Raw genomic sequence first — 25,546 nt, forward strand, 5'->3', positions numbered from 1 at the left:
GGTGAGCAATTCTGCTCTGTCTCTGGCAGCCATCATTATATGCTGCTTTTCCACTGGCCCTAGCATAAGGGAATCATCCAGTCATGGGCTGAAACTTTCAAGATTGTGAGCTAAAAAAAAAAACTTCTTTCTTGATTGATTGTCTTGTGCGTTTGTGCAGTTCTGGTAGATACTCTGACACAGTGGGCTTTTGAGGAAAGAACAGTGTTTTTTGATATGTGGTTGCTCCATAAACTTTTGGGTATAGAAGAGGCAGGAGAGATGAGTGACTCACCAGATCAATGGGGATCTCGGGAATTTTCACAGAACATTTCAGTGGCATTTACACAATTTAAACATAACACTCACCAGACCACGAGCGTGTTAAAAAATATCTGTGAGTGGATTCAGGCTATCAACTGGTACTTCTCTAAATGGCAAAGAGCTCTTAGTTCATTTGTGAAGGGGCTGGAGTAGCCTCAGACGTTGTTGGCCCTCCTGAAACAATGTGTGTGTGAGATGCAAGCCATTGTCTTTGACCTCTCCTGTTTTCTTGCCATAGCCCTGCCCAGGCACATCTTTCATTACCACGTAAGCAGCGTTTCATTTCTTCCCGCTTGGATGTCTTTCCATCCCACCCCTACCTTTTGAACAGGTTTCATGAGTTTCCCTTCATCCCCTGGTCATCCGGGAACATCGCACAACTGAAACAGGTATCCGCCACGTAGCAGCCATTGCAGCCGCTGGGACTCCTCCACACAGCTGGAGCAGTGAGATTACAGTGAGGCTGGGGGGAAGACAAGATGGAGTAGCATGCCCGGGGGAAGATGGCGGCAGTGAAGGAACGCTTTTGGCGTCAAGGTACAGAGCTCAGGGGGAAGGAATCCTCCAGGTAGGGGTCAGCAACCTCATTTTTGTTGCTCTTTACTTTCCAGGGCTGAAGATCAAACCCAGGGCCTCATGCATGCTAGGCAAGGGAACAACCGGCTATTACCAAACCCTCAAGACAACTTTGAGAATGGCTGGTCCAGAGTAACTTCACAGATACAATCTGTCTTCACCAGAGAAATGAGATTGGGAAGCATTTGCTGGAGGTGTGAGTCATGGGAGGCAGGCATTGCACTGGAGGCCCAGCACTCACTTCTCTGTGGCCTGTTATGATGATGATGATGATGATGATGATGATGTTTAACATTAGGTTAATTCTTGTTTAGGGAAGGACACACTGTAGCATGAGTATGAGGGTATTCACTATTCTAATACCCAGAAAGCCTCATGGGAATGAGCTGTTTCCCTTCAACATGCCAAGGGGACTAACAACATCACTTACTGTTTCAGGGCCCAATTAAGCTTTGGGTTTGTGGTCTTAGGCATCAGTGTAAAACCTCTGAGGTCACATTTTCCTACTGACTGGTGTAAATTAGTATGAAAATAGAGCTTGCCCTGTGCTAATCAGGAGTCCAATGTCTAAAAGCACGCAGATGGGGTTGATAAATGCTCAAGCACTTACCACTGGCTGTTCCCTCAGAGAACCAGGCTTTGACTCTCAGCCCGGACAAGGTAGCTCACAATCATCTGTACCTCCAGACCCAGATCTGACACCCTCTTCTGGCTTCCTTGGGTACTGCACGCATGTGGTGCACAGACATACAGGCAAACAAAACACTCATACACACACAACACACACACACACACACACACACACACACACACACACACACACTAAATTAATAAAAATCTAAAAAAAAGGCATGTGTATCTTTTTTTAAAAGACATGTTCCCGCTGTGTAGGCTTTCAATCCTAGTACTTGGGAGGCAGAGGCAGATAGTGAGTTTGAGGCCAGCCTGATCTACATAGAGAGTTCTAGTCTAGCCAAGACTACATCAGAGAACCTGTCTTAAAAAAAAAGAAAAGGCACATGTATCATTGATTACAGTGTTATACAGTCTTATTATCCCACAAATAACAAAGGACAGTCAAGATAAGACACCAGATGGCCTCAACCTTAAATTTAGCCAGTGTTCTTGTGGGTGACAGCCCAATTTACTTATTCATTAATCTGCATTGTTTCCATTATTTATGATTTCTGCTCAAACTGGATGCTGTTTGTCTGGTCCTATAATATCCATCTGGGTCTCTGGCAGGACGCCGCCGTGTCCATGTGTCCAGTGTGCTTACTGGCAGGACACAGTTTGGCAGGGTGGCAGGGAAGTCACATTTTAACAGACGGCCCAGGCTGGGGGTGTCCTATGGGCAGCAAGAGAGGACCTGAGATGGTGCCAGGAACCTCACAATGCCTGGAATGAGGTTTGATTCCTCAGCACGATGAGCCTGGACCCTCAGTTCCTCCTCCACTCTGCATGTTGCTAAGGGGAACAGTTGAAGGCCTTTCCCACTGTGTTGGCCTGTTCAAGGGAGGGGAAAAGAAGTGGCCTGCTGTTTCACAAGGGAAGTCAACCAGCAGGCCGTGGGCTTCCTCCAAACTAATTACTGCCTGTTCGCTTGTGAGATGGCCCAATTCAGCAGCCACCCTACTACAATCTGAACACCAGGGTCAGAACAGCCAGGGCCAAGAGACCAGACCAAACGGTTATTAGTTCACAGAACTCCAATTCTTTATTCATCACAGCTTGCTCACAATGACATACAGGAAAATAGCACTAATGAAGAGTAAATATGCAGGCAGCAACCTTCGGGAGTTGGGAGTTGGGGGAAAAACGACTTCAAAACTGCAATAGGTACTTATGCTGGGTATCTGCTGATTCTTTTAGTTGGCACAAATGCCCTGCCTAGCCCCCCTAACTGCGTCAGCTTCACAGATGGAGTGATTTGGTTTTGTTGATAGGCAGGATTGCCCTACACTGGGGAGGAAAGACCAGCTTGAGTGAAAAGTCCACAGTGTTCGTGATTTTGTTTGTGTTTTTAATGCAACAACCAGCTCACAGTCTCCAAGTGGAAAAATATCCAGCAGCATCATGTGCTTGTACTACAGGCAAAAGCTTAAAATGAACATCATCACCCATGGCATCCACAAATAAGCCACCCGACACGCTAATTAATTCATTCCATCAAAATAACTGAAACAAGAGAAGTAAGCCCACTTCATGAAGAATGATTTCAGGGCTCCTTGAACCCTTCCTTCGGCTTTGCATTTGTGTTCAGCACTGGAAAAGGTTCAGCCTTTTGCCTCTACCCTGATTGAGCTCAGGTCTGTCTTCCCATCCATCCCTTTCTAAAACCCAAACACATTTGTAGCACACTGTGCAGAAGAAGCAGAAGGAAGTGCTATGCTCGGTGGTTTTCCTTAGCCTGGCTTTGTGGTTTCTAGGCAGGAGGCAGGTTATGAGCAGACAAATGTGGAGGTTCACATGGAGACACACTACCTGGCATCTAGGTGTGGTCTTGGTCAAGCTCAGAGATTCTGAAGTCATCTAGGTCATTAGGCAATGGTGGGTTTCTAGCACCATAGACTGTCTACTGACCTCCTTTTTCTGCTGGAATGAAAAGGGCAGGGACTAGAATTCCGCATGGGGAGCTTTGAAAAGAACAGACCTTGCAAATTCATTTGAGTGGAAAGACACAACATCAAAAGCCTGTTACAGGACATGTAAGATTATGAAATAACTTGCATAATGCAATACTTGTATTTTTTAACAAAAATGTAAATATTTACAAAATAAGATTCAAGGTACTTTTTTAAACATCAAGCAAAACATTCTGCAAAGAGACCGCATTGATTTTATTTTATTTTTGATTCTGTTTTTTGTTTTGTTTTTAATAATGAGTTCTTTTTAAACCATGTCATACATTTCCCATACTGATAGCTCATGATCCATTATAATATAGGCAGGGGGTTTACTATGGGAGGGACGTGCCATACCCGCCACTGCTTCAGCCAGACAGTTCAACCTGCAGCTCCTTGTTCCTGCGCACCTCTGCAGCATGCCTCTCCTAGAAAACATGAGAGGCAGAAGAGGTCAGTCCATGTGGTCCAGAGAACGAGGAGAGCCACCCTAGCCTTTGCTGGACATGTTTGGTTAGAAATAACTCAGTGTGGTAACTATCTAAAGAGGAATTCCTCAAGGGATTGTCTTCACTTTACAAGGAAAATGTGGGCCCAAGAAATGTCACAGTAGAGAAGATTACAAGTATCTTTATCATTCTATACAACCCCTCCTCATATGCCATCCTCCCTTGCTGGTGATCAAACTCTGCAACCAAACGCCTTGTAAATGATAGGCAAGTTTTTACCGAGAAACTGTACCCGAATCCTGGACTTCTAATACCACCACCACCAGCACCACCACCACCACCAATAACAACAATAACAATAACAACAGCAACAACACTGTTCTTTGTTTAAATTATGATCAAAAGGTCAAATGATCAATAAGAAAATCTGGAATACATTGACTGCTGTATAAATTCTGAGACTGGCAATAAAATATAACATTGTTGGTTTCCCCATCATCTGAATTCTTTAGTTCCCTTTTTAGGCTATTTTAAGGAGGTTGTGCTTGCCCACAGGCACTTTGGGAAACCGAGATCCAAAGAGAAGACTTTGGTATCAAACCTAAAACCTTGTTTGTGATGGCCCTTCCAAACTCAAGCCGAGCAGTGTTTCCAGCACTGCTCTTTACTCTCTGGCACACACTGGTAGAGTTAGGCTGGGCCAATCATCTTTCCAGACACTTCAAATGTCTGGGGTTCCTAGCCTTGCATCACCACTGGTTATGACTGTAAGCATATGCCCTAAGGCCTGTCACAGCCATCCTTTCCTCATAAAGGCTTTTCATGAGACCAAAAACCAATACAATTGCACTGTGCGTATGAACACTTGCATAAATAAAATCTTCCCTTTTATGGGGCAGTCTCATTAATGAAGGCTTTTAAGGACCAGACTTAAAACCTTCTTTTAGGGTTCAAAAGAGACACTATAATAAGTGAGGAAAAACTAAATATCTGAGGGTGAGGTAATGACTCTGTTCACACCATACTTTGTTTCATGTCTCTTTATTCTTTTGCTGTTCTCCTAATTTTCTTGGCTTAATTGTCTATACTTTCTTAGCTCTAATTCTCTGTTTTCATCCTCCTGCTTCTTCTCATCTCGCCTAATAATTCCTTCTTCACAGGAGGCTTGAAGCAATAGAAAAAGTTACAAGAGTTACCTCTCATTGGTCAAAAGCACATTCCTAGGGAAAGTGATAAGGAGTTGAGCCATTTACCATGGCAACACACTTTTAAAGGTTTCAGGAGTAAGAGGGAGGGCCATAGTGCCCAAATGAGACAGACTTTAGACATAGGTCTATGGTCAGCAAACTTGGCAAGTGAAGAATTGGCATCCTTTCCTTAGGGTGTTTTGTGTTAGTAATCTTGGTAGAAACTTGTTTATGACTCTGACCTTGTGCATAACTGTAAAGTTTTAAACTTAAAGTCTATTTACAAAGGCTTTTAGTCTAGTTTGAACTTGCTCTGAGCTAAGTATGAGCTAAATGTGTGCAGTTTGTGTTAGATTCAAGTGAGACTGTCATTGTTGTTAGTCTGAGTAAAAGGAACAAACCAGGCTTTAAATGTCTATAGTCCACGTGGCACAAGACTGTGAAGCATCTCCTAATATACTTTCTATATATCAAATCTGTACAGCTGCTGAGCAGTGGTGGTGCACACTTTTAATCCCAGGACTTGGGAGGCAGAGCCAAGCAAATCTCTGTGAGTTCGAGGCCAGCCTGGTCTACAGAGCAAGATCCAGGACAGGTACCAAAACTATACAGAGAAACCCTGTCTTGAAACCCCTCCCCCCAAAAAAATTGTACAGCTAATGAAAAGTCATCTTCCTGACTATCTGTGGATATATGTATGCCCATGAAAACACATGGTAAAGGGGAGATATCATAGCTGTTATTGCATAAGAAATTACAGATGGAAGCAACAGTATTTGGAGTTAACGGCCTGCAAGCCTTGCTTGAACAGGGTACCCCATCTGAGAAACATTCCTCTGGTGGGTTGACATCTGAATTATCTATTGCTACAAGCTGTATTTGCATCCTGGACTACAATAGCTCATGACAATGGCTCCTGGCATCACATGGTTCTAAACAGGAGGATTCATTTCCTTGGCTGTGTTGGGCTGTAAGGTCTTGATGATGTCATTTCAGAGCAGGGCACATTGCAGGAGGTTGGTGGATATTTCTTTGCATGAGGAACCTTACTATTAAAAGCACTAGCCTTGGGATGGGAAGTGAACTTTCTAAGGAGGGAACTAACTGATGGAGAAAATGTGGATCTAATGTTTTTTTAGTTTGTGCTTCTACATTGGATGATCATAGGCATGTAGTTTTGCATAGAGGTACTAAATGGCTGCTGAATTGAACTTTGAAATGCTAATTATTAGTAATATTATTTGTTTTCCAGTTAGAACATTTTAAAATTGCTTTTCTCCTCACATAGTTTCTGGGACTTGTTCACAATCATCTTATTATTAAAGCCTATTAATGTCAAGTGTCTGTGCTTACTGGGTTTTTAACACTATAACACTGAACATGTGTTTGTCCATCCCAACTGCATCCGTATAGATTTGGCTTAGATTGATTTCCTTAATCTTCAAAATATTGTGGTAGAGATTCTGTTAGTCCCATTTTATAGAGAAGAAACCAAGGCACAGGAAGGCTGAGTAACATTTCCAAGTTGATATAACTAGTAGGTGGTTAGATTCATCATTAATTATATATGAACGTGACATGTTTTTTCCCCTTCAAGTTTAGGCTGTGGGGGTGGGGGGGAAGTGTCACATACCCTGCACTTCCTCAAAAGTTAAAAATTGGTGTTAGCAGAAAGTTGACTCTAGAGAAAGATCTTCAAAATAATGTGGTTTAATTGGTTTAAACGAGCCCTTCATATACATTGAAAAGTCACAAAGGGAAGGAAAAAAGGCACATGCAGAGAAATCAAGTTGTTTGGAAATGTGGGGGAAATCAGTACAGATGCAGAGGATTCCACTTTGCTCAGTCATTATGAGGCAAAGCTGTAGCACTGTCTTTTTCTCTCTCTCATGCAGATAGTGACAGCTGGGCTCTTATGAAAACTCAGAAGATGCTGAGACCTTTCTTGTGCGGGAAGACAACAGAGCTTCCAGTGTGAAATGCAACTTCACAAGAGTAAACACTAGAGTTAGCTTTATTAGTTTGCTTTGGATTTTACTTCTTACTCAAATTAGTAAAGCAACGGGTTTGCTGGAGGAAATCAAAGACTTAATTTGAGTTTGAGATAGCTTTAAAAGGAAATTTAGATAACTCTGCTGAGTTTCTAAGAAAGTATTTTCAGGAATTTTAGTTGGCCTGCTATTTGGAAACTTTGTGCCAAATTATGAGATGCATACTCCTGATGTGTTGATGTGATTTTAAATGAGAATGTTGGAGAAGCCAGTGTAGGCCTGCACAGGCAGTGATGTCATCAGCCTGTGGTCCTGATCAACAATAAGATAACTCCAGCTGGGAGCTTCTAAGGCAGCTGTAAGGCTCTGTCTCTCTACACAGTTCACTAAGAATGTTGTCTATGGACTTCACTAAGGATGCTGTCTATGGACTTCACTAAGAATGCTATCTATGGAGTTCACTCAGGATGCTTCTATGGAGTTCACTAAGGATGTTGTCTATGGAGTTCACTCAGGATGCTGTCTATGGAGTTCACTAAGGACTTTCTTCTTTAGTAATATCTACTTTGTTATGAATTTCATATTACTTTGCTAGGTGTACTTAGAGGTCCTTGACAGGCTAGGCCCAAGCACATCTAAATTTACAAATTATTTTCTCTGCAACTCTCCCTCTCCCAACTCCGCTTCAAGGCAAGTGTAGTAGTATTTTGGCACTGTAAACATTACTTTTAAATGAAGACATGTATGAAAGGTGGCTTTAAGAAAACTTCTGGTCCTCTGAAAAATACGACTTAGAGATTTCTTATTGGAAGAAATGTGAAGTCAATTTCCTTCCCTTCCTTTATTTCTTAATGCTTCTTTAATGTCTGTAAGTATCAAATATAATAAGAACTTGAACTAGATGATCTCAGATAATAATTCTATGAAATTCCATTATCTAAGCTTATTTAAATGCAAGATGATGTCAGTATAATAATCAGGTTCCTTTCTTTTGATTAATGGTTATGAGTCTGTGGCATAAAAGATAGATCAGAATTAAGCTGGGAGAGCTTATAAAAGTCCTGTTGTCATATATCAAGATGCTGGTGGTCATGGGATCATGGGTAGTCATGGAGATCACTTCTAATGTTTGTGTTGAGACTGTTTATGATGCAGTTGTCAGTGACTAATAATGAGTAACAACTTCAGCTGAGAACACAGTTTGGTCTGGGAAAGGCTTGCACTCATTCCTGCACTCTTGCTTTGTGATCTTGGCCAAATGTGGTAGACTCCTAAGGAACAGGTTCTTTAGATGTGGAATGAAATGACAATATTTCTTGGTAGCATTGCTGTTTGGATTAAATGTGGTCATAAGTGCGCAAGTTCCTTTGTCTATATTGAGTAACCAATAATGGCTGGTTACAATCCCTCTCCCCTTCATCAGCTTTTCATCAGACATGTTCAGTAGTTAACTGGTCACACCAATGGCACTTGTGAATCAGAACAAGAAAATAAATATAAATCAGATGAGAAGAATGTAAGGGAACAATACATGTGATGATAAGGATTGAGATCTATACTTATATTTAATCAAAGTCTCCTCATAGGAAAAATAATCACAAATCTTATTCTTTTAAGAAAAAAATTACTTTAAGCTATAGCATGTTATGTACTACTGTTGTCACTAAAATCATGGCTACAAATGCATCAAAGTTCGCTGGTTGGATAATTAGATGTACAATTGCTAACTGTGCAGAGATCGCATCTCTTCCTTGTTAAGTTCCACACTTGTAGTTGGTGAGGGTAAATCTGGTTGTGTGAGCCCTTCTGGGAACTCCTCTGAGTTTTGTTTTGTTGTAACAAGGCAGGCTGGCAGGTGGGATGGGCAGAAGTTTCTGCAGGTGGCTCGGGAGTGTGGTAGAGCAGGGAGGGACCCACAAGACTAGGAAGAAAGCATCTCTTTAATTATTTTTGCTGGGCAAGAGAGGGTGTTTTCCTTAATATGGGAATGCTGGTGTAGATTGATTTCTACTGACAATAGATAATGGGCAATTCTCTCTTATTAATTAATTAATTATTAATTTATTATTTTTACAGAAAAGGTCTCACTTATTATGTAGCCCAATCTGACTTCAAAAACGTGCTCCTCCTGCTCAGCCTCCTGAGTGCTGGGATTATAAGTGAGGTCTACTATGCCTGGCTGGTGAGCATCTTTTTCTCTCTCTTCCCCTTCCAGGCTTCTGAGCACACAGTAGAGACCCTGTAAATGTTCACTGAGTGATTAACTCATTAATATCTAATTCCTGAAGTAATCGCCTTTCCAGATGTCAAGTTTCAGAAGGGCTTCTGTCACAAGGGCAGCTCCATGCACTCTCAGCATTACACAACTGTTACTTTTGACTCCATTTAACCAAAAGGCTATATATAGATCATAGAAAATTTGCTTTGCCCTATGTTAGGAAAGAAGTAGTTTTGATGCTCATAGACATGGACACAACAGAAGATGACTCTTTTTACACCAAATCTCTAATTCATTTAAAATATAGCACATAGAAGAAAATTTGGTTCTTCCTAGGAGGTCTTCATTTCACTGAGGAGATAAAAGATGTTGGCTGTCAGTGGCCAAAGAGTCTATATGATTTGAAAAGTATCCATTTAGCTTTGGAATGACAAAGAAAACCTGGTCCTAGCAATGACCTTTGCTGCCCCATATGATGTGGGCCACAGTAGAATCCTTTCAGCTGTAATTTAAATCGGAATAGGTTGTAAAGTAATTCTCAAACCTGGGTATTTGCTGGAATGGTACAGAGTTTTCAGAAAGTGGTGTGGTTTGAATGAAAATGGCCCCATAGGCTCATGAGTTTGAATACTTTGTCCCTAGTTGGTGGAACTGTTTGGGAAGGATTAGGGGGTGTGGCCTTGTTGGAGGAGGTGTGTCACTAGGGGTGGACTGTGAGTTTTCAAGAGCCCATGTCATTCCCCTATGCCATGCTCTCTGCCTCGTGCTCATGGATCCAGATGTAGGCCCTCAAGACCCTGCTTCAGTGCCATATCTGCTGCCCACTGCCATGCTCCTCAACATGATGGTCATGGAGTCATGGACTCTAGCCATTTGGAACATGAGTCAAAAATTGGCTTTCTTTTGTAAGTTGTCTTGGTTATGGTGTTTCATCATGATGATAGAAAAATAAAAAAGATGGCTAGGTATCTCCTGGGGTGCTGTAGCTTGATCCCATGAATTAAAAACCCTTCATAGGCTGAATATTTTCAGGGAAATTTCAGTTAGAAATGCATGCATGCATGTATGTATGTAAGGAGGCAAGGTCTAATTATGAGAAAAAGGGGTGGGGAATGGGTAAAGATTAAAATACAGAGAGCTAGGTGGTGATGGTGGTACACACCTTTTATCTCAGCACTCGAGAGGCAGAGACAGGTGGATCTCTGTGAGTTTGAGGCTAGCCTGGTCTACAGAGCGAGTTCCAGGACAGCCAGAGTGGTTACACAGAGAAACCCTGTCTCAAAAAAACCAAAAACTAAAACCCTAAAATACAAAAACCAAAAAAACCCCAAACAAAAACAAACAACAACAAAACCACACAGAAAAAATTATTTGCTTGTTAAAAGCAACACTTGTAGAAATGCTAGTTGAAGTCTGTAAATTTTATGAACTAGTTTACAAATAAAATCAAGAGGGATAAGCTGAAGGTTTTCATGCACATTAATTCAAAACCAATAGTTCTCCTAGGCTGCGAGTGATGTAGACTTTGATACGAATACTGAAGGGTAGAGAGTGAGACCAGCATACTGCATCCCTGGTAACTGCACTGGAATTTTTTTAGGGCCTAGGATGTGAAGAGAAGGCTGATATGTTGTTCCAGACTGAACGAATGGCCCTCTGCTGTCTGTGGTACAACTGTTGGTAGGGTAAGGAGGGAGATCCTCTGAAGAGAAGGCTAAATAAACTAAGGATAATGTGACTGGGTTAAGATTAGGTTAAGATCAGGGCACTGTGCTGTCCTGAATCTCATAAGCATATGCTTAGGTGCCACCACATGGGACCCATGGTGAGCCGAAGTCTGACTTGAGGCATTTGGAGAGACGGGGCATGGATACATTGCTTATAAATTTAAAAAAGCTGATCTAAAGTTGACTCTCTTGGCTTTTGCCCAAATCCCTAGGACTTGTTCGCACATCTTCCAGAGCCCCAGTGTCATACCTCTGTGCTGGAGCCTACACCCTTTCCCGGGCAACATTCTCAAAAATCCATGAAGAGCACATCTGATTAAAACGACCTCTGGGAAATAATATTTTTAAAAGATTTTAGCTGGGTACAGTAGCACATGTCTGCAATTTGAGCTCCGAGTCTGAGGCAGGAGGATTAGGTTTGAGTGTAAACTCTCAGTGCTCAGAGGACAATGACAGTATCTGTCTGCATTTGCAGGGCCTGACATCACGTAGTTGTGAGAGCGGGTCAGAGGGTGGGAATTACAGATGCATCTTTCTCAGGGTTGCTATTTTTCAAGCTTAATCAAGTTTCTGGAAATGGACAAAGCAAAACTATTCATAGCTACATTGTGTATTTTCTCAAAGGCAAACTTTTGGGAGATGGGTGTGTGTGTGTGTGTGTGTGTGTGTGTGTGTGTGTGTGTGTGTGTGTATGTGTGTGTATGTGTTTGTATGTTTGGCATGTGCAGGGGGATATGGAGAAAGCCCTGAGGACACCAGAACATGATGAAATATTCACTCTGCTGTTCCCACTTCTCCAGATTTCTTTATAGATTTTCTTACATGGAGAGAATGGGCTTATGACAAATATTTATTTTGTATTAAATATATATTATTTTAATGAAATATTATTTGTTAATTTTATATTTACATTAAGCATTATAGCATTAAAATAATAAGCTAAATATTAAATATATACAACTTGGTATTTTTCCAAGACATTGGTTTGTATATAAGAAGTCATACACATTTGAGACCAGCCTTCCTGAGTCCACTGTCTGATGGAACATTTCGACAAGGGCTCCAGTGATGATGTAGAATTCCCTTTCTCCACTCCAGGGTCAGGCCACAGTCAAACTACATGATGAAAGCAGCCTGAGACTGACGGTCCTGCCTTGTTCGCAGCACATGGCATGCTCCAGCTGTGCTGCACAGGCATGTTCCCTCCCCAGCTGTGCTGCACAGGCATGTCCCCACCAGCTGTGCTGCACAGGTATGCTCCAGCTGTGCTACACAGGCATGTCCCCCCCCCAGCTGTGCTGCACAGACATATCCCCCCCCAAGCTGTGCTGCACAGGTGTGTCCCCACCCCACCCCTTCATCCCCAACCCCTGCTCAGCATTCTAGTGCCCTTACCTTTTCCTGCAGACGTTCAATGATAGCAGCTAGATTAGCCTCACGGTTTTCCTTAATTTGTTCCATTTTCAGGATCAGCTTCTCCTCCGCCATCTTGCTGAAGTTGTTGTTCTCTTCCAAAGCCTTCTGGAGGACTTCTCGCTCATGCTCCCTCTTCTCTGCCAATTGTTTCAGCACCTGAGCCTCCTGAGACTGGGGAGGAAACACGTCCATTTATAGTTAGCTGAGTGTTGCCTGGCGCTGCAGCCATGAGCATCCCTGTCCAGCCTGTTCTTGTCTGCAGACTTCAGCACTTTCTATAGAATGTGTTGGTGGGGAATGTGGCTCCCTGAATTTTCAGCTGTCAAGGTTTTGGACAGAGTGTCTTACAAATAGCATTAACTTTCATTGAGGACTTTCTTTCCTTTCCTTTTTTTTTTTTTTAATAAGAAGCTGCCAAGCATTTCTGCAACAGGAAGTGCTACAAGGTGCCACTGGACCACAACACTCCATGGGAACCTGAAGAAAATGGGAAAGGCCTGGGCCTAAATTTTCTTTCTCTTCTGCCCCTTTCTTGACTCCACTGTTTTCTGACCAAACATAGGGTGGGACCTATAGGAGCCTTTCAACTTTTGTCAATCAAATTCACTTTCTCTTTTTACCACACGCCATTCCTTCCCCTTTCCTACCCACTGTTAATAAATTCTCTTGGGCACTGGAGATATGACTCAGTGGCAAGGGGCACCTTGCGCACTTGAAAAAGACCAGCGTTCAATATCTAGACCCCACATAGCAGCAAACAGCTGTCCTCAACTCCAGTTCTAGGGAGTCCAATGCTCTCTGTTGGCTCCTTGGACACTAAGCAAGCGCATGGTACATAGACATACATGCGGACAAAACATGCGTACACATAAAATACTCTGTAGAGACTTGAAAACATTTATACAAATTTAGTGTTTAGTGTCCTTTTGGACAAAACCAGAAGAGAGCCCTGGTTCTGGCTCTTCACCTGGACACCCAGAGGAGTTGCTGGGACCCTGTGGTCCTTCAGGAGTGAGAGCAGAGCTACTGGAGGTAGCGGTGTCTTACACATGCTCTCTCTCCTTAGCATCAGCAGGATGTCTGGCTCTCTGCAAATGTAGTCACTGGAGGCTTGATGATGACAGAGAGCCCAGTATCTACCTGCTGAGATCTACGTCCAAAGTTCTTTAGTAAGGCCGAGGAATCTATGCTTTGATTAACAACCCTAGTGATTCCATTGCTGGTAGGCCACAGCCTACCCTTTGCAAGACATGTTGGCCATCTTCCCACTTCAGCCTCTGAGTGCCAGGATTAAAGGAATGAGCCTCCATACCTTACAGTATTAAAACGTGTGTGTGTGTGCGTGTGTGTGTGTGTGTGTGTGTGTGTGCAATCATGTGTGCAAGTGCCCTCCCCTATGCAGGCTTATGTGGAGGTCAGAGTTTGGTATTGGGAGGTAATCCTCAACTATTTCTCTGTTTTATTCATTTTACTTATTTTTGAGATGTGGTCTCTTGCTGAACCTGAAGCCTGCCATTTTGTAGACTAGCTGGCCAGTGAGCCCCAGGATCTAGCCACCTGTCTCTGACCCCAGAGTACTGGGGCTCTAGACAAGTACCTATATTCTTACATAGATGCTGGGTAGCTGAACTCAAGTCCTTTGGCTTGTGAAATAAGCATTTTTACCACAGAGCAATCTTCCCAGCCCTGGCACTTGATGTTTAGACAAATCCTTCACTGATCATAGCTTAGGGGTTCTGGAGCTTGTTGGAGCCTGCTAGGTTTCCTAGTGGCTGTACCCAGCAGGACTGCATAAGAGGTTGATTGGACCGTGGGCCTGAGTATCATGTGTTTGTAAGGGTCTACACTTGACTGTAACTAGCAAGGGGGAGGTCTTTTGCTCCACCCCTTGGCATTGTTATAAATAGACCTTTGGAATAAAGTTCAGGGGGGTGGGGGTGGATAAGGATCCAGGCCCACCCAATCTATCCCGTGTTTCTCTCTCTTTCTTTCTTTCTTTCTTTCTTTCTTTCTTTCTTTCTTTCTTTCTTTCTTTCTTTCTTTCTTTCTTTCTTTTTGGTTTTTCGAGACAGGGTTTCTCTGTGTAGCTTTGCACCTTTCCTGGATCTCGCTTTGGAGACCAGGCTGGCCTCGAACTCACAAAGATCCACCTGCCTCTGCCTCCCAAGTGCTGGCATTAAAGGTGTGCGCCACCACCGCCCGGCTCTCCTCTCTATTTCTAAGTCTCTTATCCCTCATTCCTCAAGAGTTCCTGGGGTAAATAAGTGTGGGGGCTGGTCCCCCACAGGATCTCTGCATAATTCTACCCGTGCTGAAAGTCAGAGTTAGGACTCCGTTATTGCAGCGTGCTAACGGCTCTTTCTGCCTGTGACAGCCCTGGCTTTATTCCTTGGAGAAATCAACTCTACCCCGAATGTGGCTCAGTCTTGCAGGTGGACCACCAAGGAAGAAGATGGGCTTTGATTCCAGTATTTGTGTGAGTGAGCAAATAAGCAGCAACTTCAGAAAATTATATAAAGACGTGACTAAAATGAGGGAGAAGCTGAATAATGGCAACACAGGGTCTAAGAAGTGGAAGCATGTTCCTACCTGTGTGTGGGAGGGAAGTCCTCGCTGCATGTTCAAACAGATGTTCCTACTCTGTGCTGTGCTTGGGTAGGCTAGCAGGGAGTCGGGTGGGCTGTTTGGGTTTAGAGAGAGGTGGAGATATGGACACTGGCAAATGATGTTGCATATGAGTGTTTGAAGATAAGTAATGCCCTTGGAGGATCATGGCTGAGAGAGTGTTTCTGACACAGAAGCTCTCTGAGAATTAAAATGGAGAACTGGGTGAGATGGTGGGCAGCTGACACAAGGCAGCAGTAAGCTAAGGCAACTACAGAGCTGAGTCATTCAAATGTGCCATCTGGGGAGACGGGAGAACCCTGTCTAGCTCACTCTTTGGGAAACTGAGGCAGATTGCTGGTGAGCACCTTTTGTACACACCGTCACATAGAACTCAGGATCACTGGGATAATGATTCGAGGGGTACATGACGCACAGTAATGAAACAGAGAGAAGAGTTATTGTCCATTTAGGAACACTTGAACACTTTGCAAAGAGGTTAATTAGCATCTCTTATACTACCGAGTCTAAGAGTTTAATTACTGCACAAATGAATTGGATGATAAATCTGAGTTAACTGGTCTATAAAACTCACTTTACACACACAGAAGAGATTTAAGACTACACTATAGATGCCACCGGCTTCCCTTTACTTCTGAAGCACACATGCTCCTGCTCCTCTGTCTTCTTGTCCCCTTTCATCATTTGTAAGATATATTACTTGACCCCCAGGCCATTCATCAAACATCAAATGCCTTAGTTCAAAAGTGCCTTTCTATTAGCAGGCTGAATACCGTCCTGTAAGTGTCGGACGTCCTGCTAATACCGAAAGAACGTTGTTGACATGGCTAAGGGCATAAAACCACGTGCTCAACTAGGACAGTTGAGTGTAGCTGTGTGAAACAAAGACCACAGCATTCACCTCACGCGGAAAAGCCAGAAGTACAGAAAGGGACTTAAAGGGATGAAAACCTGGAGTTTCCTAATGAGCTCTTCTCGTTCTGAAGATGGGGTTGCTGGAGTCCCTGCACAGGAAAAAGTCTGTGTGCTCTTGCTTGAGAAGAAGACCACATACGGAGATTTTAGAACTGTGAAGCATGCTGGCGTCCTGAATAGTGAGCCGTGACTGTATGAAAACTACTCCCTTTAGGAAATGCCATTTACCAACTTAAGAGGCCAGCTGCGGATTACAATTCCCCAAAGAATACAAAGTTGCCTGGTTGGTCGGAATAGACTGATTAGGAGGAACTCCAATGTGAAGTGTTGGAGTATTGCACAGCTAGGACTAATTACAAGTTGTTATCCTCCTTTGTGGGTGACCTACAAAGTACTACTTGAAAGTACCACTTGGAACCCTTTGAAACACACTGGCCTAAACAGACCATGAGATTTCACCAACCCCATAGCCTTGGACATGAGTGAGACCTACAGCAGAGGTTTCTCTGCTCTGCTCTGACCAGCCTGTTGCATCTTTCCACTAGTATACTTGAACTTGCGTCTTTCCACTAGCGTACTTGAAAAGTGTCTTGACTTATAATTCCTTTTGTTTTACTACTATACATCTTTTTTTTTTTTTTTTTTTTTTTGTCGGAGCTGAGGACTGAACCCAGGACTTTGCACTTGCTAGGCAAGCGCTCTACCACTGAGCTAAATCCCCAACCCCACTACTATACATCTTAATGAAACCACTATCATGTTGTGACTTGGTATTTGGGGAAACCAGAGACTGTGTTCCTGGACCACAGTTGCTCATAGCTGACTCAAGAATAAACTCTCTATTACCCTTCATTTAAAGTGAGAGTTGTGTTTTTGTGTGGCTACAGCACATCATTGGAGGAGATGGTGATGTGTCCTGGAGTTATCGCAAGAATTAGAGGCTCCTCCCAGTAAAGACCGAGAGCTGGCGCTTTGAAAGGGTTAGCAACCGCGTAAACTGCATCTGGTTCTGACCTCACAGACATCGTGGTCTGGTAATTTTGTAAGGGAGAAAGAGGGACCGATTCTAAAACTTTAGGGCTACAAATGAAGAAGTTGAGGCACTGGGTTTGGCTATTAATGGTTCCTTTTCACACCCGTTTATTTAGAGCAAGGAACTCACTTCTCTTTCAGAGGTTCGTAGGTCATTAGAACTCACTTTGCAGTGATGTTATCGCACGAATTAACTCTTACTGGGCAGATTTGAGTTGGGAGCCTTTTAATTTAATCTGTTTTATTAAGATCATAAGTATCATTACATTTTCACCTTTTTTCATATTAATGTTTTTCAAGCCAGTTTTAGTTGGCCTGATCTACTTATACATCTATTATTTATCATCTGGATTATTCTATGTATTATGATAAAGACTATTTTATATTTAAAATGTTTATGAAATGTACTGTGTGGCAGCAGTACTAACCAGGACCACTTTCCTTCGTAAAATCATTTGCTAGACCATAATCTTTGCAAAGGGAGAACTTTGCAGGAATAGGCGACCCCTCATGGTGCTCCTCATATGTGTGCAGAGAGTAACTTCCTCCTTCTCACACTACTTTGTGACATGGGACCTCTTATAAATCTTTTCCACAGAAGAGAGTGCTGGTTAGTTTTAGTCACCCGGGAAGGAGGACTCTCAGTCAGGGGTTACCTCCATCACATTGGCTGTGGCATGTCTGTGGGGCATTTCTTGATGAGTATCTCCATCACATTGGCTGTGGCATGTCTGTGGGGCATTTTCTTGATGAGGGAGGGCCAGCTTGCAGTGAGTGATACCACCCCTGGGCAGGTGGGCCGGGGTGTGTAAGAAAGCCAACTAAGCAAGCCTTTAGGCAGATTCCCTATGGTCTCTGCTCCAGGTTCCTGCTTGAGTTCACAGCCTGAATTCTCTCAGTGATGGACTGTGTGTGACCTGGAAGTGTAAATCAAATGGCCCCCTCCTCCTCAGGCTGCTTTTGGTCCCGATGTTTATCACACCAGAGAAAACTAACTAGGATGATGAGCAAAAAAGGATAGAATTTAGATGATTTGCCCAAGGGTAGCAGTTATTGGGTGGAAAGATAGATTCAACCCAGATATTCTGATAACCACATGTTCTTGGGATGATTTGAAAGACACCTTTAAACACTGTAGTCACTGAAGATAATCAGACCATAAGTCACCTGCACCGGGACATGTGGGAAAGAGAAATCACTAACAATGGTATTGGAAAAGCAGGGTGCATCAGATCACCCACTTGGGATATGTGGAAGCCTAGATCTGCTGCCTCTTGCTATGTGAATGTTGAATGAATGGGCACAGTGCCTGGATGGCCAAAATGTTAGCATCTATCCCCAAATGTGGTCAGTTGCAATCTGAAGACTAATTTAAAAAGAAAATGGACACAGATTGCCAGAGATACTTCAATAAGGGAGAAAAAGCAAGAAAATTTGCATTCTTTTTAGAATAAGCTTTTCTATCAGCCAAACCACGGAGCATTAGTTCTGGCTGGAAGGAGCTTGTGCAGTTCCATCCAAGCTAGTCACCATATGGTCAGTGCTATGACTGTGTGCAAGTGGCCTAGGGTCTTGGGGAGACTGCCAGGATACTTAATACACAGTACATCTGATCCCCTGCGGAGACACTTGGATAGCAGCCTTCCAGCCCTGACTTCAGAGAGCCCAGTCTGCACAACTTGGGCCCCAGGCCCACAGAGGGCTCCTGGAGTCTCGGGACAGGCTTTAAACATCCTAATATGTGGTTTTGTGTTTAGAACGTCCTAATAACAATCACTTCTCACACCTCTGCCCATGTCTACTCCTGTATTTACTTGGAGTTAGGATTATGCCAATTTAGTGAGAAAATGTTTACTATCTTAGGATAACTGGGGATACTGATTGGCAATAACAGATTGTTTATAATAACAGAAAAGTACTATTAATACACATGTAAATGCCATGTGATTTTGGGGGAGAATTTTTAAAAATTTGTCATGCATGGGAAAGGAAATAGGCCCAGGATAACGTGGGTATGTCTGAATTCTGCTTCTCAGTTTTTAGCAGTAATTCAATATTCATTTAAGCTTTTAATATTTATTTATTTGTTTTTCAAGACAGGGTTTATCTGTGTAGCCCTGGCTGTCCTGGAACTCACTTTATAAACCAGGCTAGCCTTGAACTCAGAGATGCGCCTACCTTGGCCTCCCAAGTGCTGGAATTAAAGACGTGCGCTACTATCACCTGGCTAGTTTTATTTCCCACATCTAGAAACATTTGTTTTACGCAAAAACTTTCATATCTCTTTACGGCTTACACAGTGGGGTCTCTCCTGGTGTTCCCTCCCAACTTGCCTGTCCACTAGTCTGAACAACTGCCTTCAAAACATGCTCTTTGTGCTTGTCTCTGTGTGGCCTTAGTTACGTTCGTTTTTCTAGTCTGTAACGACTTCCTGTTTCTCTATTCATCGACCACCATTTTTCTAGTTTATCCCTTTAAGAACAGACCTTCCTTTAAAACTGGGCTGTGAGTCACATCAGGTGCTGACATGGTTTCATTTTCTCCCTCTGCCATCCTTTCACTTGAACTCAAGGCCAGAGTCTTAGAGTGATGCCTTCTGGCGCTGGCACCTGTCCTTGCCTGTGCTCACCACTTCTGCCTCACTAGCCTTCATGGTGCTTCTCAAGCACACCAGAGCCCCGACCCCAGGGCCTTTGCACTTGCTGCTCTTAGTACTCTGACATTCTGCCCTCGTGTCCTGCTCTCTTGCTCCTGCCAGATGTTGTGTTTATGACTGGCCATTGGTCCCACTGGTCTCTCAGTGACAGGAAGCTTAGTGAGGATGCCTTTAGTTCCGAGAGTCAGGGTTAGGATAAATCACAGGCGCCAGATAAAAAGTCTGTCGATTGTGTGATTTTAATTTCAGGAGATGCCATTTGGGAACTTGCTGCCAACCATTTTGCTTTGGGATGAGAGTATGGAATACAAAGCTTATACAGCTTGCATATTGCTATCTTAACATCTGTCCATAGGAATTTTAATTTTTTAATCACTTAAAAGAGTAAAATTTGGGGTTGGGGATTTAGCTCAGTGGTAGAGCAATTGCCTAGCAAGCTCAAGGCCCTGGGTTCGATCCTCAGCTCAAAAAAAAAAAAAAAAAAAAAAAAAGTAAAATTTGTAGTCATATGGGCAGACACTGTTAATACACATCTCTACCTTCATGGAGTTTAATGGAGGCTACATTTACATAAGTAGTTAATGCAAATAAATATATGCTTATCAGTCATGCAAAGTGCTGAGAACGAAGTACTGCTAGTACCACAGAGAGAAAGAGAGGACACACACCTGGTAAGTTATAAGGATTAGACAGTATGTGAACAGAGACTACTGGAAGACAGGAAGAAAATGTGGCGTCATGGGTTCTAAATGTTCCTGTGCTGGCCTCGATAACACAATGGGGACATGACAGCATGGGGCACTCTCCACTTTCTAAATTTCTAAGCCAAGGTAAGTTCTAGAGATTACACATTTCAAAATGTCAAATACGGGTAATTATTTGGTATCATTTGGAAAAGCAGATGTTAAATTTTCCCACTGCTTTTAGAAGTTGTTAGGTCTACCAGTGTGTGGGGCTGTTCACTTGAGTGGCTACGGGCCACAGTGGCTAGTATGATTGGAACTCACTGCAGGAGTAAACCACACTCTCGACTTAAAACAGTATGACAAGAAGAAATGTCTCACTTACTAGTATTTCTCCATGGATCACACATTGATATAATGTTTTGAGTATGAATAATTTAAAGTATTAACAAGATTAATATAACATGTCTGTTTTTATCTGACCACTAAGAATTTTAAGTGTGTATGTGGTTTACTGCATTTCTAATTGGTAATGCAGTTTTATGTACACAGAGCTCTTTACTTTCTATTTATTTAAAAACAACCACACAGGATGCCAGCAGGCAAAAGAACTACACATTCCATAGCACATGAGCTAAATAATTGTCCGTTTTTTTATGGTAACACTATAGGTTTGTAGGTAACTATGGATACCTGCGGGTTTGTGTCTCTAAGCTCCAGCCACATCTTTTTCTGGTGAGGCCTTCATTTTCTTTGCCTCACCCCCAGATTTTGCCTCACCATCTCTCCAGGGCAGTGGTGGGTGAATGGCCTAAGTTGGAGTATCACACTCCGGTATCTCCTCAGCCGTGTTTCTGCCTGAGCTGCTGTGTTGTTGGAAAGTGACTGGGGACTGAGGGTAACCAAACTTCCCTGGCAATTAGAAAACACAAGAAGAAATGGTGGCCTGAAAACAGAGTTTCGGATGATAACTCAGCATTATCTCAGTTCAGGATCCTTATTTCGGCAGGCACTCCCGGACTTTCCAGTCTCACACCCACTGTCTCCTTCAGCTAGCGCAGTTGGATTGGGCTCTTTGTGTGTCCTCACCTGGGTAATGACTGAGATGTGTGCATTTGCGGAGGACTCTTTAGAGAGAATTAACAGTTTTTCACATGAGTGCTAATTAAGTCAGTACAATCCAACAGAAAAACAAAATCAATGGGTGAATGTTTAAGTTGATACTTTTCTTAATTAGCTGTACTTCCTCCTAATTAAAGTCTACTACTAGAACATAACCCACATGGTGATTTCTTCACTGAAAAAATTCCAAATTGTACAAGAAATATAATGGTATACACCATTTAGGAAAAAAGAGTCCAATTTTTCCCCCTAAACATAAAAATTCTGGCTGATTCCATTTGTCAATGTTCATTAGCTACATGGTCAATTTCTAGTTTGATTTAATTGTTTAAATAACTGTTAAGAGTTTACTGTTGTCAAGATGTAGGGGTTTTACCAGAACCATTAATTAGTTGCTTCAGGGAATTTTATAAATTAATACCCAGTTAATTTTTATTATCTCTGTGTTCTTATTCCTTCAGCCATTTTCTGTGAATTAAGAATAGTAGCTGGAAATGTCATAGTGTACTAACCCATGAAACTGAACTTTGCTTTCTGAATTTTAATTTTGGACCAGCCACTGATTTTATATTCTGAGCTCTGTGTCAACTTTGGATAGTGTGTGTGTGTGTGTGTGTGTGTGTGTGTGTGTGTGTGTGTTCCATGTAGATGTCTTCCTGTACTGTGCTGTGCCCATTATACAGATGCTGTCTCTGCTGAGTGAGACCTCACATTATTCCAAGTACAACAGGCACTATAGAGCTTTAGACAAGACCGTTAGTTATACCTACAAGTCACAGCAAAAGAGGTTGCAAAAAATTCAGTCTTGTGCATTTATTTGGGTTAGGAGCTCAGTTTCCCCATTTAAAATATAAATTTATAACAATATTAATAGTTAATAGTATTTAATATATTGGCAGATTTTTTGTAGACAACATAAAAAGCATTAAAATGCAGAGTTTCATTTGTGTAATAAAACTGTGTGTGCAGGATACTCTTAGTGAACAGGAGTCTAAAACACATCCTGACCAAGCAGGCAGGAACTACAGCACAAGAATCAGTTTTATGAAAGAAGACTTGATGGGAAGAAATGCCTCCTGTTAGGACAGATACGTTCAGACAGACTTCCTTCAATGCATAGATTTGCTAGGCTGTCTTAATGCCCTCAGATCATTCAAAAATGTCTATTTTTAATTATACATGTATGTGGTGGGGTGGGGGTGGTATGTGCAACGGAGAGTAGAGGCCTGTGGAAGCCAGAGGCAATAGATTCCCTTGGATCTGGAGTTGCAAGGTACCATGAGTCCATGGTCTTTTATAAGAGTAGTCAGTGCTCTTAACCACTGAGCCATCTCTCCAGCCCCTGCCCTCAAATCTTAATGCTCATAGTTTTCTTAGTATCTTACTGTAGAAAATTAAAGGTGTTGGGGAAGTGCAGGTTCATTCAGGTATCATTGTCTCTTGGAATTTCTGCTTGAAGTCACTCTCTGTGTGTATGTATGTGTGTGCATGCGCACGCTTGCATACACATGTGTGGGAGTGGAGTGGAAGAAGGAAAAAAGGAGAGACCTTAGAAACTTCTGTGAGTTCAAGGCCAATATGGTCTACAGAGAAAGTTCCAGGACAGCCAAGGCTACACTGAGAAACCCTGTCTCTAAAAAACAAACAAACAAAACAAAAACTCATGGGAAAGTTACCTTTCTTCTTTCTTCGGCAGCCTCCAGCTTTTTCTGGATCTCCTCCAGGGACAGGTCTTTCTTCTTTGGAGAAGCTAAGGTTCGTGGAGCTTCTGAGATGGGAGATGGTGGCTTTAAGATCAGCTCAAAAGCCTGGCCGGAGGCACGTTTGTTGATTTGCTTCACCTCCATATCTGTGGAAAGAACATTGGAGAGTGGTAAGCAGGCAGGTGAGTCAAGTGAGTTTCTTTAATGACTTGGAGTCCAGCACTTGCACTTATTCTGGGAAATGAAACCAGGTGCTGCACAAAGATAATCAGCTCTGTCTTGTTTCCAATATATGTGAGTTCCCACAGCTCAACTGTGCAATACACAGTATAGATGGTTTTGTTGACAAATTTAGTACCATTCTGTCGTTTGCAACAACAACATGGATAAGCCTGGAGTTCATTGTATAAGAGAAAGCTAGGCACAGCATGACAAAGATTGCCTGTCCTCCAAAGTACAGAATGCAATGTGCCTGCCAAAGCTCATGGACACTGGGGAGATGTTGGTTAAGTAGTACAAAATTTCAGCTAGACAATTAAAATATGTTCACGAGTGTCCTAATGTGCTTTCTTTCACTGTGACAAAACACCGTGACCAAAAACGACTTTGGAGGAAAGGGTACATGGGGCTTACAGTTCCACATCACTGTCTGATCCTGAGGGGAGCTAGGGCAGGGACTTAAGCTGAAACTTGGAGGCTACAGCTGAAGCAGAGACCATGGAGGGACCCTGCTCTGGTTTTTCATACAATCCAAAACCACGGGTCGCACCACCCACAGTCGGCTGGACCCTCCTACGTCTATCCAGAAAATTCCACATAGACATGTGCACGTGCCAATGTGATGGAGTCAATCTCCAACTGAGCTCCCCTCTTCCCAGGTGACTCCAGACTGTGTCAAGCAGACAAAACCTCAGCCAGTACAATGTGATCTACAATGACAATAGTAACGTATTGTGTTATTTTTACATTGAAAAATTATTAGTGTATGTTCATCGTACAGAATTATAGGTGTGATTATGACTTTTTCAAATTTTCTCATCATGTACTTTGTTCATATTTGTCCCCCTATTGCCCACTCTTGTCTTTCTCTGTCTCCCTCTGATTGGTCTTCTTCCCAATATTCCTCCTTGTACTTTCACACCATATATGTATATACATGCAGACATATGAAAGAAAATGAGATATGTGCCTTTCTGAATCTGATTTATTTTGCTAACAAAATGATTTCCAGTTCCATCTATTCTTGCAAATGACTATTTTGTTTTATTTTTATGATGGAATAAAACTCCATTTTGTCAGAGTCTTAAGCATTTTTTAATCTACTCTCTCTGATTGGGTTCTTGCCAGAAATACATGCTAACACATGAGATAAGCATATGTTAACTAACTTGGTTTAGCCATAATGCAGTGCATATTGTATTTAAAAAATGGGCACTGTAGGGCTGGAGAGGTGGCTCAGTGGTTAATAACACTGGTTGCTCTTTCAGAGGTCCTGAGTTCAATTGCCAGCAACCACATGTTGGTTCAGAACCATCTATAATGGGATCTGATGCCCTCTTCTGTTGTACAGACCTACAGGAAGACAGAGCATTCATATACACAAATAAATAAATCCTTTAAAAAGTGCACATTGTAAACACATACAATTTTAATTGTTAATTAAACAAAAGAGAACAGAAAATTGCAGGCACACTTATCATTGCCATGCATACTAACAACAAGTAGATTATCAGACTTTCAAGTTTTAATCATAATATGATTGATAGGCTTATTATCAGACTTTCATAATCCTGTACTATCATTTACAATCTAAAATAATTTATAATATAAAGCAGTAATAGGTAGTATCTTCTAGGACATTTATAACTTCATAGCTCCCAATGTAGGAAAATTTACTAATTTCTTTAAGACTTCGTCTGTTGGTTTTCAGTTTTAGCTGAATGCTTTGATTTGAGCCCCACACTACCACCCTTCAGTCTCAGTACACTGATCTTTGTTTGCAACCAGAATCTTCTTGGGATTAAGCCACTGCTGTGTGTCACTAATATTTTAAGTGTAGGTGTCTCTTGAAGACTCCCCAGGGGATTCCCAAACACTCAGTGGCCGAATCTCTTACTGTAATACCTGACAGGGTACTTTCACCTGAGCTCAAGAAAGAACACTTTGCATGATCTCTACATTGCTCAGATAATTACTGTCAAGGTGAATTACAAGGCCAAGTAAACACTTTGGAAATAGGAAAGTCGCTACTGAGTTTTTTGTTTTTTGTTTTGAAGTGGTGCATGAATGATGTGGAGTTGTCTCTTCAACTTCAAACAA

The 25,546-nt window shown here is 42.3% G+C and overlaps 1 protein-coding gene across 2 annotated transcripts in view; it reads right to left on the reverse strand.

The window, feature by feature from the left end:
- Positions 1–2,570: 2,570 nt before the first annotated feature.
- Stmn2 (stathmin 2) overlaps positions 2,571–25,546 on the reverse strand; it is a 54,204-nt gene continuing 31,228 nt past the window's right edge. For both annotated transcript variants that reach the window (XM_036179757.1, XM_036179758.1), the window contains exons 3-5: positions 23,201–23,373; positions 12,471–12,662; positions 2,571–3,931 (exon numbers count right to left, since the gene is read on the reverse strand). In XM_036179757.1, coding sequence (XP_036035650.1) covers positions 3,872–3,931; positions 12,471–12,662; positions 23,201–23,373 — 425 coding nt within the window. In that variant the 3' untranslated portion in view covers positions 2,571–3,871. The remainder of the gene's footprint in view (positions 3,932–12,470; positions 12,663–23,200; positions 23,374–25,546) is intronic.

Source organism: Onychomys torridus, chromosome 2 (assembly GCF_903995425.1).
Source record: "Onychomys torridus chromosome 2, mOncTor1.1, whole genome shotgun sequence".
NCBI lineage: Eukaryota > Metazoa > Chordata > Mammalia > Rodentia > Cricetidae > Onychomys > Onychomys torridus.